Source organism: Tyto alba, unplaced genomic scaffold, assembly GCF_018691265.1.
Source record: "Tyto alba isolate M040663 unplaced genomic scaffold, T.alba_DEE_v4.0 Super-Scaffold_1, whole genome shotgun sequence".
NCBI lineage: Eukaryota > Metazoa > Chordata > Aves > Strigiformes > Tytonidae > Tyto > Tyto alba.
Window position 1 is genome coordinate 31,239,851 of NW_024881261.1, and position 19,465 is coordinate 31,259,315.

General features: G+C 39.3%; 1 protein-coding gene and 1 long non-coding RNA gene across 17 annotated transcripts in view; one reads left to right on the forward strand and one right to left on the reverse strand.

Moving 5' to 3' along the window:
• Positions 1–19,465, forward strand: part of LOC116961882 — a 75,082-nt gene that overhangs the window by 53,422 nt on the left and 2,195 nt on the right. For 4 of the 6 annotated variants that reach the window (XR_004407196.2, XR_004407192.2, XR_004407191.2 and 1 more), the window contains one exon: positions 10,410–10,558. This is a non-coding gene — a long non-coding RNA (uncharacterized LOC116961882). Of the gene's footprint in view, positions 1–1,670; positions 3,227–10,409; positions 10,559–16,417; positions 17,078–19,465 lie in introns of those variants that run through there. The other 2 variants (XR_006165557.1, XR_006165558.1) reach the window with 2 other exon arrangements.
• LDB3 (LIM domain binding 3) overlaps positions 1–19,465 on the reverse strand; it is a 127,418-nt gene that overhangs the window by 43,736 nt on the left and 64,217 nt on the right. For 10 of the 11 annotated variants that reach the window (XM_042794838.1, XM_032994110.2, XM_032994107.2 and 7 more), the window contains exons 6-7: positions 4,919–5,088; positions 3,879–3,915 (exon numbers count right to left, since the gene is read on the reverse strand). In XM_042794838.1, coding sequence (XP_042650772.1) covers positions 3,879–3,915; positions 4,919–5,088 — 207 coding nt within the window. Of the gene's footprint in view, positions 1–3,878; positions 3,916–4,918; positions 5,089–11,692; positions 12,100–19,465 lie in introns of those variants that run through there. The other variant, XM_042795280.1, reaches the window with a different exon arrangement.

Consider the following 19,465-nt stretch of genomic DNA (forward strand, 5'->3'; position numbering starts at 1 on the left):
AACCTTTCCCTGTGGCATGAAGAAAGAGAGAGAGAGAGAGAGAGACAGACAGAAAGACAGAGACAGAGAGACACACACACACACAGAAGAAAGAAAGGAGGGAGAAAGAAAGGGGTTAGGGACCATGGCTACCACTCCCCTGCCTTATAACTAGGGCAGTGGCAATTTATTTGGATTTTTTCCTCAGCTTTCAAATCAGCAGAAAGAAGGCTGGGTGATCCTTTATGGATCCTTTCCTTATGAAAGGTTTTGCAGGTTCTGAGAAGTAACTTGATAAAACTTCATATTCTTTGACTTGTGTGTGTTATTACAGGGCTGCTTTTGCTAGAAACACAGTGTAATCCTGTTGGTTTTCTACCAAAAGTTTCTCTCAGTTTTTTCCTCCCTCCCCCCCAACTGAGCAGTCAGTGAAAGTTCACTCCACACAAGAGCAAAATTAATGCAAATATTTTCCATTCTGTAATACCTAGGTCAACCTATATATATCCTGCTGTCCTTCCTGTAAGGACCATCAGCCACGGGTTTCTGCAGTACTTTTCTATAGCTTTTCTCAGCATAAGTGAGTATAAGTGTTGATATTTGCATAACCGTTTCTGGTCACTTGTGTCAAAAAGCAGAATAACATGGGATTTTCAAAGCACAGTCCTGTGAAGTATCGACCACCTCCTCCGAACGCCCCTAGCTACCTCTGACTGCAGAATGGGACGCTCGAGCAAGTTGCAAGCAATGCTCAGCACCTCCCAGGTTTTAATCTTTTCTAGATAGTCTATAGTTTAAATTCACATTTTGTAAATAAAAAGGGGAAGGAGGAGGATGTGGGATGAGAGCACAGTCAAGGAGAAATGTATAAAAGAGAATGGAAAATAAAATGTTCTTGTTATCTCCATAATGTATTTGATTCATTGCAAATAAGGTAATTTTCCTCTCATTATTTACACTCAAAACGCAAGATAATTGTGTTAATGCAGCAGAACTATGAGAGTGAAACCAGCCAAACAGAAATGAACAGACTGGGCTGGTTTTACTCCTCAGCCTGAAGAAAGTGCAAAACAATAAACAGAATAAATGCCAACAAATTCACTGGTACTTGTAACTCTTCTGTTCCTAATAACAGTGTCATTCAAGTAACACTCCTAAAGTAATTGTGATGTATGACTTCTCAAACCATCTTTAATGCTTTGAGGTAATTAAAAGATGTAATGTATTCCTAGCTGAAACTTCAGGATGGCATTTTTTTTCAACTGACATTGGGGCATACCAGATACAGTGGGTCTTAAATGGAATTTAAGAATTCCCTTACTGCTTTAAAGATATACCCCTCTATTCAAGGAAAAGGTATTCAGAAACATCTGTTTGGCTTGAAATGGATACCATCTTTCTGGAAAATATTCTGTAACAATCATCACAACAACAATGGAAAGTTTTCACAGCAAGTTATAATTCGATGTGTGCCTTCAAAAATAGCAGTAGCATGAGCAAATGACAGCCATGCAGTGTGCTCATGAATATTAACTGAAGGGAATATTCTGCCACCTGAAGATTCCCAAGCTTTATGGGTTCTGTTCAGAGCATATATCATAAAGTTAGAAGTAGCAATCTAGAAATGACTATTTTTATGTAAAACAGTTCTGGCAAAAATAAGCTACGTGTATGGTTTTTTTATTCCCGAGTGTTTGGAAGAAACCGGATCACCGTTTCGTGCAGTTCTCACTGACTACACTGAACAGCTGACACCAAGAGACAAGAGAAAGCACCAGAGAGAGATTGCTTACAGCGTGCCCAGAGACTAAAATTCCCCACACTGTGAAATCTCTGGCAGTTTTGGAACATGAAGGATTTTTCCAGAATGCCAGCACAGCATGGGATTAATGCAACACTGAATCTGGCAAGACTCAGGTTCCACAGTTCCATGGGAACCTTTTGCTTTCCGGAGCCCAGGAAGCCTTCCTGGTGATCCCTAACTGTGGGGATGGAGAAAGGTGTGGTGCTGCAGGCCGTCTGGAGTAGCTACTGAAGAGGAGTTTCCACTCCATTGTTGTGCTGGAAGAGTGGAGTTAAAAGCATGGATTCTGTGCATCCTTCCATCCTTTACAAAAATCAAAAGCAACAGGGGCCTTGCCAAAAGGTTAAACAGAAGGGGTCTAACGGGCCCGAAAGAGCAGCATACGACAGACGCGTGCGTAACCAGGGCTGCTGCTACGCGGTCTGCAGCGGAGTACGTGCACCGTCTGAGGCAGGCACCAAGCCACCAAGATGGGGAGAGCGCTATCAGGTAGGTAGGAAGGAGACCCCATTTCATTCCGTGCCCCAGAGCTCGTGCCAACTGCACTGTGCCCAGATGACTACCTAGTATACACTCCCTTCTGCCTCGACTACCAACGAATGCCTTTAAACCTCTCTAGGTAATGCAGCTGTGCCTAAATATTACCATGACTGTCTGTGTGAAAAAGGGTGACACAGTGATACCTCAGAGCCGCAGAAAACGCGCACAGTGCAGTGGATGTGGTCATGTGCTTTAAGTTACACTGAGCAGAACGTGCAATTTACACATGCTGATGTGTTACTAGATCGTTATTTTCAACATATCCGATACCGTGGTAAGTTTCTAATAGCTAGTATTTTCCAAAGACAGACTACAGCTATAAAGTTTATTTCTTTAAAACAACGTAAGACTCTCAGATATGTACGGGGGACTGTTAAATTCAGCACAATGCTTTAAATCCCATCATAATAAGGATTTGGTGTGTGCTGTTACATCAAAACAAATAATGCACGATACATTGAATAAGAATTAGGCTTGCACATTTGAGGGAAGAAATAAATCCCTGAGGGATGTAATGCCAAGCCTGATGCTCAAGCACCTAACTGTGAACTTCAGTGAACTGTAATGGAAGGTTTATAGCAAACTCAAACGGAAAGTATACTTGTGTTTTCACAGGGAAGATGACAGACATCTCAGACATCTTTCTCACCGGTTCAACATTTGTAACTTGCACTGTGATCAAAAGCTCAGAACCTTTATAGAAGCCACTTGGCAGTGAAAAGAAGAAAAGGCAGTGGATTGAGAATCAAACACATCAGAAACCCAGCCAGCGGCTTAGAGTAGCCAAGGTGATACAGGGATTTGACATATGCAAACAGAAAATCAGGCTTGCATGCAGGATGCTCTGATTCAACTGCAGTTTTTAAGCTCAACACAAGAACCACTAACAAATCAATTTCCTGGCTATGCACGACAGCGTAAGATTATGATAAATCTTTAATACCTTATTATATCTCTGAACAGATCCACTTTTCCAGTGGTTTTGGTAGATCGTATGAAACAAATACATTTATCCACTAGCAAAAGCAGTCCTGTGCTTCCATATTCTACAGATGTGGGTTGTATTTATTCCAAACCAAACATAAGCAAATGATTATGGATGTGGGTGGAAAAATCTCCTTTACTGTATCATCTCAGGAGGATCAAATGTCAATCACAGGGTCATCCAAATAAATTGCTCACAAATTTCTGTGCTTCCACAAAAATATATATTTTCATCCAGTTACACAAACAAGTTGTTACACAGGGTTTGGTCTTAGGAACTCATTGCATTCACACACCCAGTAAAGTACACAGAAGTTGCATGTGCAGAGAGCTTTCAGATCTGAACACACACTTCAGGAATTTTACACTGCGTTTCCTACAAACATGCTAATTTGTTATCCTTTTCATTCAAATGCCTCTTGCTAATAACATTTTAATTTTAGTGATTTTTAAGTAAATGTATTAGACTAAGACAAAAAGATAGCAACATACATTCATATTAATCCTGTTTTAAAACATTATTTGGTTATCAGTAAGGAAAAAGTAATATTTTTCACAGGGAGTTGCCTACCTTGATCTCCTCAGGGCTTCTTCATCTGGATCTTGCACTGCAGGCAAAAAATGTCTCAGTTAAGAAAGAAAGAAAGAAAGAAAGAAAGAAAGAAAGAAAGAAAGAAAGAAAGAAAGAAAGGAATTGGCTTTATGATGAAATTAGAAGTTCATTAGAAATGCATCAGAAGCCTATCTGAAGGTACATTCACGCTGACTCTGCAGCCTCGGATTTTGTAAGAAGAGCACGAAGAGGAACAGTTCCCTAGAGCTAGGAAGAGGGATGTTAGTGGGAAGTAACTATCGCAACTACTTTCTCATTCACTTGTTAGCAGTGTTTCTCAGCTGTAGGCAGTGAGGGCCTGCTGTTTCACAGAAGAGCACAAGAAGCAGCAGCAGATTCGTGTGAGAAGGAAATACTGAATATTTCCCCCTGATATGGGAAAAGTCCCTGAACTAACTTCTCTCTAGATCAGAAATAAGCTCTGAGGCGAGTACCAGGTGGTTGGAAAAACATTTCCATAGGCAACAAGCAACAAAATTAAAGCTCTAATGACATTCGTAGCAGATCTAGGTTTGGGTAGCAGGGCTGGTAGAACTATAGGTTCGATACAGATGGTGATTCATGATTTTTTTTGACCTCCGGAAGTCACTTCTATAAATGACTGTTAAAAGAGACGTAAGTTGTTTATCTTTTTTTCTAAGGAATGGACAGCTGTGCATATCTAGGCTGCTGGAAAATGAAAGATTACACTACAGAGATTTGATTTGTAAGTAAGAACTATGGGGTCCCAAATGCTCTTTTGCTGTATAGTCTGTTATACTTCTATGGTGAGACCCCTTGCAGATCAAAGAATTTTCTTCATAAAGCATAAGGTGAGATTGACTGTGTTGGTTTCCTAGTTCCCTTGAGTTACACCCGGGGTTCTTCAATCTTGGCCTTCAATAACAATGACTACAGGCTGGACGTGAGTCTTCCTTGAGCATCAGCTGCTACTAGTGGGGTAAGGCAGCCATGAATCTAAAATCAGGACGAGGGGGACGTTTTGTAATTGAACTTACTGTACTCAGTTCCAGTCATCTGCGCAAGGATGCGGAAAGACTTAGACTGTAGATTGGCAGAACGGCGACTCCAGTCTTCAGTTTCATCTTCAGGCTTGTTCTGAGTTTTAAGCACAGCCTGATACACCGGAGAGGCACTGTCTACGTGCGGATCTTTAATAGGAAGGGTACTGCAATTCAGAAAGTGAAACGTTGTGAAACAGCACGTGGTAGCTTTCATCCCAACCTCTCTCTGGTTTTACAGCTTCTCATCCAGAACAACAGCAATCCAAAACAGAGTTTTGAAAATATCACTTTTTTTAAAAAAAAAACACATAGATCAGTTTTATGTGAATTAAGAATGTTATGGCTCATTCTATCTTTGCAATGGCGTGTTATCATTCAAATCTGCATAATCAAAACAGTGTGAAAATGCTTGGAAATGTCTGTTCATGATTCCTCAGCCAACACAGCTACAAGCTTACAGTGGTGCAGATAATGTGGGGTGATAAAGGACAGTATCCTGGGCAAAACCATTTATTTCTCTGTGCATTCTTGTCCTGTATTATTTCTTACAAAAATGGCTTTGTGTTGACACTGTTTTATGTTATGTCTTATTGCACTTTTGGCCCGGATTATTTTAAGATTACAGTTAGAAATAAAAAATATATTTAATTGTAAAAATAATATGATAGGCTTTTATAGCTTTTTCTAGAGATGATTATTCTTTGCCAAACTCTGAATTAAACTTCCAGCTGCCATAACTTTGGATTGTCTACGAAACATGTGAAGCATAAGAAGGCTAGACTTGTACTCAAGACTTGCATAGAAGTTTTGTGTCTGAAATCTTTAACAGCAGGACGTATCTCAGAGTCTTACAACATCTCTAATAACCTTGCAAAGTGATATATCCAGGAAGTAACTTCCAGTTTTGCACACCTAAAGTCAAAGCTACAAAGCTCTGTAGCACAAGTGAGGTAACATTTCTTTGATTTATGATGCAAGCTAGAAACAGACCTAGTAACTTAATAGCTTTTTTTTTTTTTTTTTTCCCCCTGTGAAAATAACTTCTGCATAGCATACAGTTAAAATTAAATATTAACAGAACTGCAGAAATGTACACTGAGAGGATGATGTGTTCTTGGAGTAACTTGGCTCCATGCCTTCTCTAAATACAAGGTCTATTTTTGAAGCAAGTGATTTATTGCAAGAGCTTTTAACATGCTATTCCATATAGAGCTTTGCAAACAGCATGCTCAACTTCATGAAAATTGAGAAATGGCTCTGTTAAAAGTTAAGGGCCATTTGGTCCAACTAAGTCACTGCTATGAAGCTCCAGGAGCAGTCAACTGCTATAAAAGTTGCTTCCTTGGTTCAAGGCTCAAAGGTAGTGTTCTCTAAGATAGCATTGCGCAGAGAAAATCTATAGAGAAGTTGGGTTTGTGATTTGAAAAGCCTGAGAGGAATCATGAAAAAGCCAAGCAGCGTGTCTGATATCCTACATACAGCAATAACATACACCGTAATAAAAAATATTACGAGGCAGTGCCTGAAATATTAGTATTTTCCAGCTGACACACTCCTCTTCTTCAGCACTGGATAATACATGCTGTTTTAATGGATTTGCACCTAACAACAGCACGGGCTGTGTTCTTCAAGTAAAGACTGCAAGGGGCTCAGAAACATGAGGTGTGCTTATATATGCTACAGACCCCAAAGCACCCCATCTCTTTAGGATTTATTTTTTTTAATAGAGGAGTATTTATATTCCTCATAACCCCGAGTGCATGCAAACTTCTCACTTTCTTGAGGACCCAGCAGGGTACAAAACTCAGTTATTTTTCCGCTATATGTTTCAGCACAATCACCTATGTGATGGGGCATAGCTTAGAAAAATCCTGACTCTCCAGTTTAAGCTCTGCCACAAAACACAGATGTTACGTAAAGAAGTGTCTCAGGGTGGAAGCCCTGCAGGAGGAAGCGGCATTTTCCAGCTCCTTTTTTAGCTGGTGTTTCCCAGACCGCTATCTTTACAATACCTAAACACTAGCAGGTATGGGAGGCACAAGGTGGACCTGTTCCTTTGGGGAGGAGTGTGCCGTCAGTGCCTGCCACTAGTGTTGCTCCTCTGTGCCCCGAGGTATTAGCGCCATACCCTTCTTCGGGTGGCAGAGGGGCGAGCCAGCAGCCGTCCTCCCCTTCTGGCCCTTCACCCAGGGCAGAAGGGCTCGCCGGGGCCGGGCGCTGCAGCAGCCAGTCCAGCCTCCTGCTGACTCCAGGCAGACGGAGTCTTCGCGTGGAAAGGAGCTACCCCGCGAGGGCAGCAGCCGGTCAGCCACCGCCCCGGGACCCTTCTGCTGCCACTTCTCGCTCCTGGCTGCGCCGAAAAGTTCTGTCGCTGTACAGGGCCTGGTAAAAGTTCCCCGCGAGGTGAACTGGTTTCCAAGTTCCCAGAGGCTCTTCGGGCCGATGCCGGAGCACTGCCTAAGCACACAGCGCCTTGCCCTGCGTCACCGCCACAGGGGACAGCCTGGCTTTGGCCAACAGGTAACTTTATATCCCCTAGACTGACTTTTTAGTCCTGCTGAAGCTTAAAAAGCTACTGTATGTGATAGCAAATGTTACAGCTGCAGACAGCTGCAGAGTGGGTAATAAACCATTGGAGAAATAGGACTGCTGATTCCAACCGTGGACTACTGTGGCAACAGCAGCGTGCAAATTCCTTTGTTTAAAACCTCTAGCTGAAATGCTTTGTTCTTATAGTATGATCAACATACAAAAAAGCAGTGTAAAAGTGTATGTATAGATATGCCATTAGCTCAAAGGTAGTTAAAAAACCACTACAGGCTGGACCACAGATTTCACAGTAGCAATGTGTGGCATTAATATGACATATTAATATACTTCTGGTAGATGATTAAGGCAGGAAATGAAGCTTGGTGAATTAACCTTCCCTAGCAGAATGAAACATGCTCATATAAATTGAACTAAATTAATGCAATACATTGGAATATTTCCAACTCTGTCTTTAATGCAACAGGCCTTTTTCTTTTTTTAAAATCATAATTATATTGTAAACGAGTAACTAGGACATATGAGCCACTCAGCATGGAAGTGTAAAATAGAGCGGATCGCTGATTATGAGCATTTCATAAACCTAAATGTGACAGTTGATTCTTACAGACAGCCTAAAGATGCACATAACCATGTTAATACCTCTGTTATACCTCTTCTTAATTTAATTTTTTTTCCATCTGGGTGTGTATGTGCAGAAATATCATGCATCTTTAAGCATATTACTTTAAAATTATGTTACTGAAAAAAAATTCTTCCCAAATGAGTTAGAGCTTATGAGCGTTTTTCATATTGTAGCCTAAGGTATTTTAGTAGGTTTCAATAAAAAATTGTCCCCCTTTTTCACATCATCATGCAAGTCACACATTATTAACATTAAAACAAGCTTTAAAGACAGTCAAACCTCTTTGACTAAGTAGCAATGTGAGGTTTTTTTTCTTGGAGTTCATTATAAATTGTGGTTTACTGTGTGAATCACTCCCTGGAGTCATTATTCAGATTTAATTTAAGGAGATAATAAGTAAAAACTTCGGAACACTGCAGTGTTCTACCCCTGATGTAGACATACAACGAAATATTGTGACTTCCGTTATTAAACTGATTCCAACTATTTTTAAAAAGCTCTAAGAGGTGAAAAAAAGAAAAAAACAACCCAACAGACAAACTTCATGCAGACTGGTAAATTATCCAGCCAAGCTGACTTACTGTAGAGGATACATGAGTCCTCAGTTTGTACAATCACATTATTGATTTTGCTACTAGAACTGTTAGATCTTAATCCTGGTAAAGTTGTAGGATTTCTGTCTACTTACATGATTTGTGAATTTGGCTAAAACTGCATAATGGACATTTGGCAGAAATGTATTTGAAATATATTGACCACATGGGTATACTGCAACCAACTCTTGGTTCTTGGTATAGCAAAACTGATTAAAACAAACCAACACAGAGTGAGAAAAGATATAAAGTCAGGGCATTCAAATTTTTCTACCTTGAAGTTCCAGCATGAGGTCTGAATAACTGCAGTATAAATAATTTACATGCTCTCCTTTGTGTTTTCCATGGTGATCTAGTACATGGGAGTTATTTTCTAAGTGCCATGAGCCTGACTCTGATCTCATGGACTTAAGTTAAAACATCACTGATTTCAAATGGTCAAACTAGAAAATTAATTCTTATCTTAAGCCTGTCTATTCTTCATCACCGATAAAACAAATAAGCAGCATTTCCACCTCCTGTCTGCCAATGAGAGCAGAAGCCCTTCAGATCTGCAGCCTGGGTACGCTCACCATCTCACATACTCCTTGTGGCTTCAGGGCTTCTCTCCAATGCAAAATGAAAAGCCCAAAAACCAGTAATGAAGTGCTGAGACCAAAGTACAGGCAGAGAATTGAGACAAAATGAATCGGTGCACAATTTGCTCTGCTTTTATATGGCAACCTCCTCATGCAACTATTTCTGTATTAAGCATAATCTTATCTCAGACTTGATCAACTAAGCAAACGAAAGAACATCTTCAGTTTCCACTGCAAATTAAAGTTCAGAATATCACAGAGGTCAAAGCAGCACCTTAAAGAAATGAGTTACAGGTTTAACCGAATGAGTATCAATGGGTGGGCCGTTGTTATAGCAGCAAAACCCCTGCCTTTATATCTAGATTAAAAATGCTGCGTTAATTGTAATAAAACAATCTACTGAAAAAATTGTTTAGTCATTAAGTGTTATGAGTTTAAAAAAAAAGACATTACAAAACAGGCTGTAGCTCACAGCACAGCAGATTTAGAGGGTCCCCTGCACCTGACTGCCTGCAGGAATAGAAGCGTTAGTTTCTTCTGGGGCCAGGTGAATGTCAGGCTTAGGAATCACATTCCAAAATGAAGGAAAAGCTTAAGCAGTAGCTTATATAGTGGATCTTGCTGTAAAACTTTTTTTGCAACATTACAGGGAAAACATAGTAAAGGAGTTGTCTGCAAAGAATAATGTTCCACTAGAACTGTCTGATACAAAAAGAATAGTGGAAAGAATCCTCTCATTTCAAGAACACCCATGCAATAGGTGGATTCCATGTTCAAAATAAGGGAAAAAAAGTTTGCGAGTGGTGTTTAACACAGCTTTTGCTGCTACTGGTGCAATGACTCAACAGTCCATGGAAATCTAGTTTTAAAATTTTATCTATGTATCCATTAATTCAGCTTTTTTCAAGATATATGTATATACTAATATAATTCATTACCACCTTTTGGTCTATGATTCAACCTTTCTAATTATTCAGATTCTTTACTTCACATTTCTACGTGTTAAGACAAATCCCTAACCCCTCTGGAAAGTGTGCTGATCTTTCAGTTCTCATTGCACTCTTTGGACTTCTCTCACTCTATCTGGGATTTTCTAGAAAGGACAGTTTCCTTGCAACACTGTGTTTTGATCTCTTCCACAGTTGGGAAAAGATGATGTTTTCCAGCCCAGCAGAGCCACTCCTGGGATTGGAACTGCATTTGAGAGATTCTTTTAATGTGCAATTTATAAAATTAAAAGGATCCATGTGCTCAGCCATGAAACTTTATCATCATCTAATCATTTAAACAGGTAAAGATTTTTAAACATTACTACTTGCATTATATAACGTTACTGCATTTAGTAGAAAATGCCAATATATCATAAAATGTCTCATATAATCCATGCCTATGGAAGATGTGAACCATTATAAAGAACACAGATAGAACAAACGCCTTTTATTGTACGTTGCTAATTGAGAATATGAGTCTCCTTACACCTGTGGATATTCACTGAGTCATGGTCAAAACCAACTAAAGGCATTGTTTGGGATCCACCATTAGGGAGAGTGTGATGAACAACAGAATAGTATTGGTGCAAAAAATCAGTGGGGAAAAACCAGGAATTTAAAAAAGAAAGAAAAGAAATAGCCAGTAAAAGAGAGCACAAGCAAATACCAAAACCATCTACATTTTAAATAAGCCTGCAGCTAACATATTGAAAAGAAACGATGTTAAAGTGTGTTGCTATCCCTGTATTTTGGTGTCACGTGAAAAGAAGGCAAGTTCTATTTTGGATAGGAAGACACCCAATAAGAGAGAAACCTGGCTACATTCATCGCATATGTAATTTCAGTTCAGCCGTAACAATTGTGGATGAATTTGTCAGATAAGATTATCAGAAACATGCATTGGAAAAGCAGAATTATTAAAGATCAGTGGATTTTGCCATAGTCCAAAGGATATGCATAAGACACATGTACAGTATGTAAACTAGGGACAGGGGTAATACAGCACAATACTCCAATGTGAAGAATAAAACAGTAGCCAGTACTAAATAAATATTTTCCATTCATCACATATCAATAAAAAATCCACCCCTCCTTTCCCGTTCTGAGTTACGCATATAATACAGCGGTTATTCCAAAGCATGGTCACCATAAATGAAAAGCCAACCAACATCATACACAGAGCACTAGATATTTTTGTGGGGTTTACCAGCTCTAGGCGGAATACCAAAAAAGAAATGTTACATTTTCTAACTAGCCATCCTTTTAACTTCAAAATGATGAAGTGCTTTCAAACACCACCTGGGACCGATTTGTATTTTTCACACGTAAAATACTCCAGAAGAAAGAGTCCATGAAGAGCTGCCGTGTCATGCACGTAGGGACTGTTAGATGTATCATGCAGAGAAAGAGCACTCCACACAAGGAAATTACCTTACCTAGCAAATTCTCCACCCTGGGCTTGTGCCTGGCCTGCAATTGCATCCATGATAGCATCTTGGGAATACATGCTGATCGGGGTGTTATACTGGGCGTGAATTATAGTAGCCTTGCCGCCCAGGCCTTTCACCTCAATGGGCTTGTGTGTAGACAGGGCAGAGTCCTTCAGGACACTGGGGTTGAAACGCTCCGTGAGCTCCGTGCTGGGTTGTGCAAGGGTGAGGATCGACAGGGAAGGGAGGGGAAGAAAGGAGAAAGGCGTGACAGCTTAGTGAGAGAAAAAGCACCACCAGAGGAACGTGCACGTCTGTTCATGGCACCTCACCACAAAAGCTTCTGCTCAGAGGGCAAGAGACAACATCAGTAACAAGGAACCGCCGAAAGCTGGCTGCACTAATGGATGACATTTTTGTGTTGGCTCACAGGTGTATGAGAAAAAAAAGGTGAAACAGTTGTCATTGTGTAAAAAAATCATAACAAATCTCTACGTATTTATGCAATACATATATTAAAATTAATATTCTTACATGCATATATACATATAAGCATATACAAACATACACACACACATATATATGCATGCCCATGGATGTACATATATACTGCAGAGAATTCCCAGTTTATTCCCTGCATCCAATCATTTGTTCAGAAGGGTCTTACAAAGCGCTAGAAAGTGCAGTGGGGTGATCAGGTGTCAGGTCCTCTATTATTTAGAAGGTGCCAGTACCTTCTGACTGGATTATTAATCCTAGTGAAATTTCGTTCTTGTGCTTTTTAATCGTCAAAGCTTTCCTCAAAACGACTAAACTAATCTTCTCAAGATCTCTGGACAGCCAGCCCTAAGTGTTGCTATTGCGTGGCAAATGCTCAGTCTCGTACCAAAATACCCTACACTGCAATCAGCGGAACAACCGCAGTTGGAAAAGTAGCCACCATATTTTCCGGTGGCTCCATTTATGAGGAAGGTTTTTTATTTGTGAAATTGAGCCATGAGCAAGTTAACTGAAGTTCCTATTGCAACAGAACAAGTCAATTGAATGTCAGACTTCAGCTAAAGAGCACCTGGCTTCCCTCTAGTGCCCAGTTGTACATTGTTCTAGTCCTAGAGTTAGGACGGAGTCCTGCGTGGAGTTTCAGGGAGCAAGCCAAACCTCAGCTGCCAGTCACTGAGGTAGCTGCTCTTCCCTAACCCGTGAGAGAGAGAGAAATCTCCAGTCTGCTCTTCCTGTCCTGCCAGCAGTATAGATTCCATATGCTCACCAAACCGGGCAAACCTGAGAATTCTGTCCTTTAGGAAATAATGGATATTTCACAAAGGTTTCATTCTGAACTGAGCCCCAAAGTTGGAAATGGATATATCTCCCCCCCAAAAAAGAAATTCTGAAAAATGTAATCCTCTCTGATTGGAAAAATTTTCCTTTTTGGTTTTAAACCATTACACTGTAAGTTTATTAGCTAATATTAAATCTTTCACTGAATTTTTTCATGTGACTGAACAGCCTCTCTGGTTGGCAAGGGAACAATAGGATTCCTGTCTGCTGTGGGTTAGGCCCAGAGGGTGAGTGTTAAAACCAAACCCTCGACCCGACATGGAGGAATAATGAAAATCAAGTAAAGCTGGCAGCCATATGACTTAATCTTCCAGAAATTATCACAGGTGATGTGCCACCTCTGAACCCAGCCAGGGGATTCCACTATGTTTTCAGCCTTTTGTTTGGTAGAATGCCCTGACTGAAGATAGACAGTAAGAGAGATACAGTCACACATCATTCAAAATACTTGATAGAACATTAACAGCCACATGCTTGAGGAACAGAGACATAAATATGCACATGCTATATTACAGCCACAGCCTTTAGTTACACACATTATCATTTTAAGCTGCATTATATATTCAAAAAGTGAAAATCATGTTTTTACAAAGACGTTGTCACATTTAAAATATATCTCTATTAACTATTCATCAACTATGAAAACTTTATTACAGTGACATCATCTGCTGAAGAGTGATGTGCAGAGACATACAGGTTGTTATACTCTTGACTTTTCAGCATGCACATGCCTTATTTCTTTGACAATCGTATCTCTTGTCTCTTAATACCGTAAATGATCACATGATAATTACAAACACAGAGGTCCTCGAGATCTTGAATTTAGTGTTCTCTTTTCCCCACACTGTTAGAAGTACTGAAGAGATTCTAAACCCAAGATCTGAGAAGACTGTGAATTGAAAGACAGAGGTTAAATATGCCACTTTTAAAGAATAAAGTTCAAAGCAATTGGGTTCCACAATCAATTACAAAAATAAAAGCTAGTAATCCTAGAACAGCCTAAACTTCCCTAGTGGTAGCAGCAGTAGTGATGTAGGCTTTCACTTGTGGTATTTAAACAGTTCCAGTGATGTCTTTCAAGAGGTTTTAGTCACATTACACATATCAAGGCAAAACTTTCACCAAAGTCAACAGGATTCCCATAAAAATAAGAGAATAGGATACAGATTTTCAACTGCAGACTTTTCTTTATAACTCTGGAAGTAATCAGAAGATACTAGTGTTTGTGAGGGGTGCTGTGCTCTAGGACAAAGTGGCAGAGGCAAGACCCTAGAGACAGCTGGAGCACCTCTACAAAATGAATGGGATTTTTCTACTAAACTGGAAAAGGATCAGGAAAAACAAATCCCAAAGCAAGATTATGAATACTCCAATAATGCAGCTTCTGCTTTCTAAGACAAGTGTAACAGAATAATTTCAATGTAAATTGGCTAGAGTTTCATCAGTCCAAAAAAGTTACATCATTCGCATGACATCATACACACATCTCATTAGAGCCAACAGAGAATGCCAGATCAGTGTAAATTATATTCATTAAATATTATTTAAACTTTATGTATTCTACTACTTCTAACCTTCTCCTGTCAGTTTAGATTTGACATTTTATGCTGAATTTAACCCAGTCTCCAGCAATTTTTTGGAGAACACTCAGTTCAGAGGCAGAAAGCTGGACTCTAGAGACAAAACTCCACCCTTAGAAAACTGAAGATCAAAGCTGAGGACCCTGTGAACTTTTCTACATAAAGCAGATCAATCACATTTTCAAATCAATAGTTGCTTCTTGTTTGGGCAATATGTTTACTAAGGTAAATTACTTTTTAGATCTTTTCAATATTGGTATCTCATATCAACCTAAATTTGAATTTTAGTGGAGGGGGACTTGGTAAATTAATTTATTGTTGAGGCTAAAAATACATCACTAATAATACACCAAAAAAGGCTCAGATGAGGCTTCCCAAATCCTGAAGGCATGAAGACTACCTGAAGAGTTAGGAAGAATTTAACCCAGACTGTAGAGAGAAACTATTTGAAAGCATTTACAAGAACTGAGCAAGCTCAGATGCTAACTCCATTTGCAGCATTAGAACATCACCAAAAAATGCCAAATACTTTGTGTCCTCACAAGGGAGCACCACTGGACAGCAGTGGCAGCTCATGACACTTGTCATACCAGTAAGATTTTTTTAAAAATAATTCCACTTGCAGGCAGACACAGCAGGAACACAAGGGATCATGCTACCCCAGAAAACAAATCTTCACACACAGAGCGTAACACAAATACTTGGCACTATATAAAAGTGATACTAACTTGGCAGCAGTGTTGGTTATGACCTAAAGGAAGAGAAAGAGAACAAACAACATCAAAACCAACTAAACAGAAAAAGTCAATAGTTTTTAGAGTGCAAAGGGCAAAAGGTATTTACAAAAGCTTACTAAAGCTTTTTTCAGAACATCTACAAGTAAGAGGAAAAAAAGTAAATGCATGCCTGAAACCCCTAACATGATTAAGAAAGGAAAAAACGTAGGGATTATAGTTGATGTGCTAGGATTTAGTAGGGTACCATGGCATTTTGGCTGACCCTTGAACATGATTTTATTGCTACTCATCCCTGGAAGTACTATAATCAAAGTGTATGGGGGGAGGGAGCAAACAGAAGAAAGAGGCATTTGCAGAGTATATTCTCATCTGAAAATAGCACATGAGTGGTAGAGATTATGTTCTTCCCTCAGATACTAAATATCGAGGGATGAAGTCTGTTCTCCTCAGTCTGTCCTCAGAGTTGGTATTGCAAGATTGATTTTTTTGTCTTTTACATACTGGAAAATATCCAAAGAATACATTGGTAGATGTTTTAGATCCAAAACTGAGGAAAATGCCCTTGTATTTAACAGACTATTGGCCTAAATCTGACTGTACCTACATTATACCAACAGTGGTGTAAACAAATTAATTTCAGAATAGTCATTCCTAATTTATTCCATGTGAAATGAAGCAAGTCCATGTATTATCTGTTTTTTTAGATATCCCTATCAGGATATTTTATCCCATCTGGTATGTACACAATATGAAAAAACTTCTGTTCATGTTACATTCTGCTTCATTGCACAAACAAGAAGTGACGGTGGCTTGCACAGCAATTCCAAAGAAACACAACACAAAACTCAGGGTGGGCCTTACGTGGACCAAAGCTGGGGGCAGTGAACAGATAGTGTGCTCAGACTCAGATATGGCCATGGGCTATGACTTCTATTTTAACTTAGTTCTTTCAAAGCTTAGAACACCCATATTTTGCTCTTCTTGTGTGAAGAGAAATTAATCATATTTTACGCAAAATAAAAAGGAAGGGAGTTCAGGATCAGTTAATAAACATTTCTTCTTATTTATCTGCACAGAATGCTGTTGACAGAACTGGGCACTGAACCTTCCAACTGCCTCCTGTAACATTTCTGGATCTGAGATGGATACAAAATACAGGACAGCAACGTTGTACTGTTAGAATGACACTGAAAGTGGCTTTGTCTCCTTATGCTTTTGCCTTGCAGAACCTTTGCTATTACGGCTTCCTTTTACACACAGTCCTTCTGCATTGGCTCATCCAGGTGCCTTTTGCATAATCAGAAACACCCTAATGAGCCAAAGCTGCAGTAAAGGCTTTACACTTCCATGGAAAAGCAATTGCAGATCATCTTCTGCAGTTACTGTTCTTCAGACTCTCGGATTCAAGAATATTCTTCTATACTTGATAAACCCTACATTAAGCCAAATATATCAGTCTGTTACACGAACCAGTAGAGATATATTAGGAACAAACTGTAGCCTGTAAGCACATCAGTGATCCTATATCCATTTTAGGTATGTGCAGGACAGCTGGGCACTCATTTACAACGAAACACAGTGTAATAGTATCATTCTCTGAAGTGGACTCTGATGACTGCTTTAATCTTCTAATCCAGCTCTCTGCCTTAAACATAAAATAATATTTTAAAGGCAGAACTACCATCCCTAAAATACACCTTAATTAGAGGAACCACTTGTTTGCATGTAAAAATATGTTCAAAGATAAAAATCATTATATGCATGCACTAAGAACAGCTCAACTAACATGTCTCAGTAAAGATTTTTTAAATGTGAAGAGACTACTCTAGCTTACTTCAAAAAGAGTAAAACTTCTCGTTATGTTCGGTACGCGATAAGAAAATTCTCTCCAGTTCAGAGCCATACATTATTTTAGCTTGATTCTAAATATGGACATGTATGAAACACCCAACTTGCTGCTCACAGAGGTCACACCATAAGAAGCTAGTAACCCAAGCCACCTGGCACGTACTTGTGGGACAGGTATTTACTGCCCTTGACCTACAATGTGAAAAATAACTTGCACTGGAATGAAAAAGAACCACATGTTACAAGCTATGACTCACTCTTCGTATTTATTAATACTCCCCTCTCCAGAGCTTTCAGCACATCAAGTTCCACACTCTTAACAGGCCACCTCTATTTCTCACCCTGGGCCAGAGTGATAAAGCCTTAATGTAAAACTGTATCAGAGGAACATATGCTTTGTTATTCTTTGCAGATCAAGGAAATAATCTCAAAATTAATTTTAGCTTTCTGATAGGATTTTCCAAAGGACTTAGCTAAGCCTCTAACAGCAGGTCACACAGTTAAGTTTAAATGATTTGGTGAAAAGGACACCAAATTGAAATACGAAATTTACCTTAAGATCAAGCCCCAAACTGAATTTTCTCATAGCTTTTACCAAACTGCTAAGTGCATGTTCATGAATGCATAATAAATTCCGTTTTGGAGCACCGTAATTTCACAAATCCTTACCCAGCATTGCATGTTGTGCTATAGGATAAGAATGTCCACAACAAAGCCCCGAGCTGATTCTGCAGAGCTCACAGTGCTTTCCCTGTGCACTCCTTCACATATATCCACAATGAGATCAGGACCATCATGGATGATGCCAAGTCCCAAGGTCGTTACAGGTTCCACGTTACTCAGATCAGTAGGAAAGACGCCTCTCGCTTCATGGGTAACACTCAAGTGGGAGTGGGAATGACAGGATTACTGAAGTCTGAATTTTCTCTGCATGTAAACACCGATGTACACTGCTCTAAATCTCAGAGAAATTACCTGAAAAGACAGATGTACTTAGTAGCTCTGGGCTCTTTCATCTTTTTAGATTGTTCCTTGGCTGCAGGATAAAGGCTGAATTTTTTTAACAGATGCTCCTGGGCTACAGGATAAAGGTTGAATTTTTTAAACAGAACATTTAGATGATTTCTCATAAATTTTCTGATTTGTTCATCAGTGCTACAGATATTGCAGGCAGATAGACAGGAATGCCCTAAAATTTTGGTCAAACTAAAAAAAAAAAAATTCTCAGATGGTTATCCTGAGGTAGGATCTTGCTTTGTAATTCAGTGCACTGCCACAGGCATGTACTAAGATGTAGATATAAAGGAGACATAAACCACGGAATCAAAAGAATGGTTCACATTGACTTTGGTGAGTGATGGATGCAGCTGTGTTGCAATTTTGATAACAAAGAAATAGTCAGAACGCAGAGCCATCCAAAATACAGCCCCTCCACCCTCACCCCTGCAGACGTTAAGGAGGGTTGTGAAGACAGTGGGAGAAAGATAGTGAGATATACTCCCAGGAAACTGCATATTGAAATAAGACAAGGATTAGTTTTCTTCAAGAAAACTGTAAATTAAGAGGGTAGCATCCTGAGGTTTATTTTGCTGATCTTGCTTACTAACTGAAATTATTTTCTTTCAAACATTAATTGCCTTGCCTAATTATCCAGTACGAGAAGGGAGGAGAAAATTTTTTCAGATAAGTTAATTAGGATTGTTAATGCCGAGTGCTCAAGAGAGTTACAATTAATCATCTAGAACACGCATACATGCTCTAAGGATATAATATCCTTACTTTGCTGCAACTTAACACCACTTGATTTTACTCTTGCAAAGAGCTTCTTCAATGGGATATAAAATACTTGAAAATAAGCATTTGCTATCAGACCTCTAGTGGATTGTCTGAATTTTCTGTTTTTCCTCATATAGCTAAGTCCCTAGTGTCAGGAGTACATTATTTCCCATATTCATAATAAGAAATTTATCTTCATTTTAAATAAAAACAAATAAACAAATTAGAGATTTCTTTGCAAATTAATACATGAAGGAAGAAAAATTAAGAAAACCCATTTCTCATTGTTTTTTCTCATGTACTATAGTCCAAGCTCCTCACTACTAATAAAACAGTTGTTCTGCAATACAGTACCACTGAAAACCTGGGCAGCGTGGGCTCAAACTATGTGGGCAGTATCTAGAGATCATTCCTGGTTACATACAAGTTGCAAGCAAAGCTAACGGATGTGACAGACAGTGTTCAAACCTGAGGATGCAAAATATTGCAAGTTTGACTCA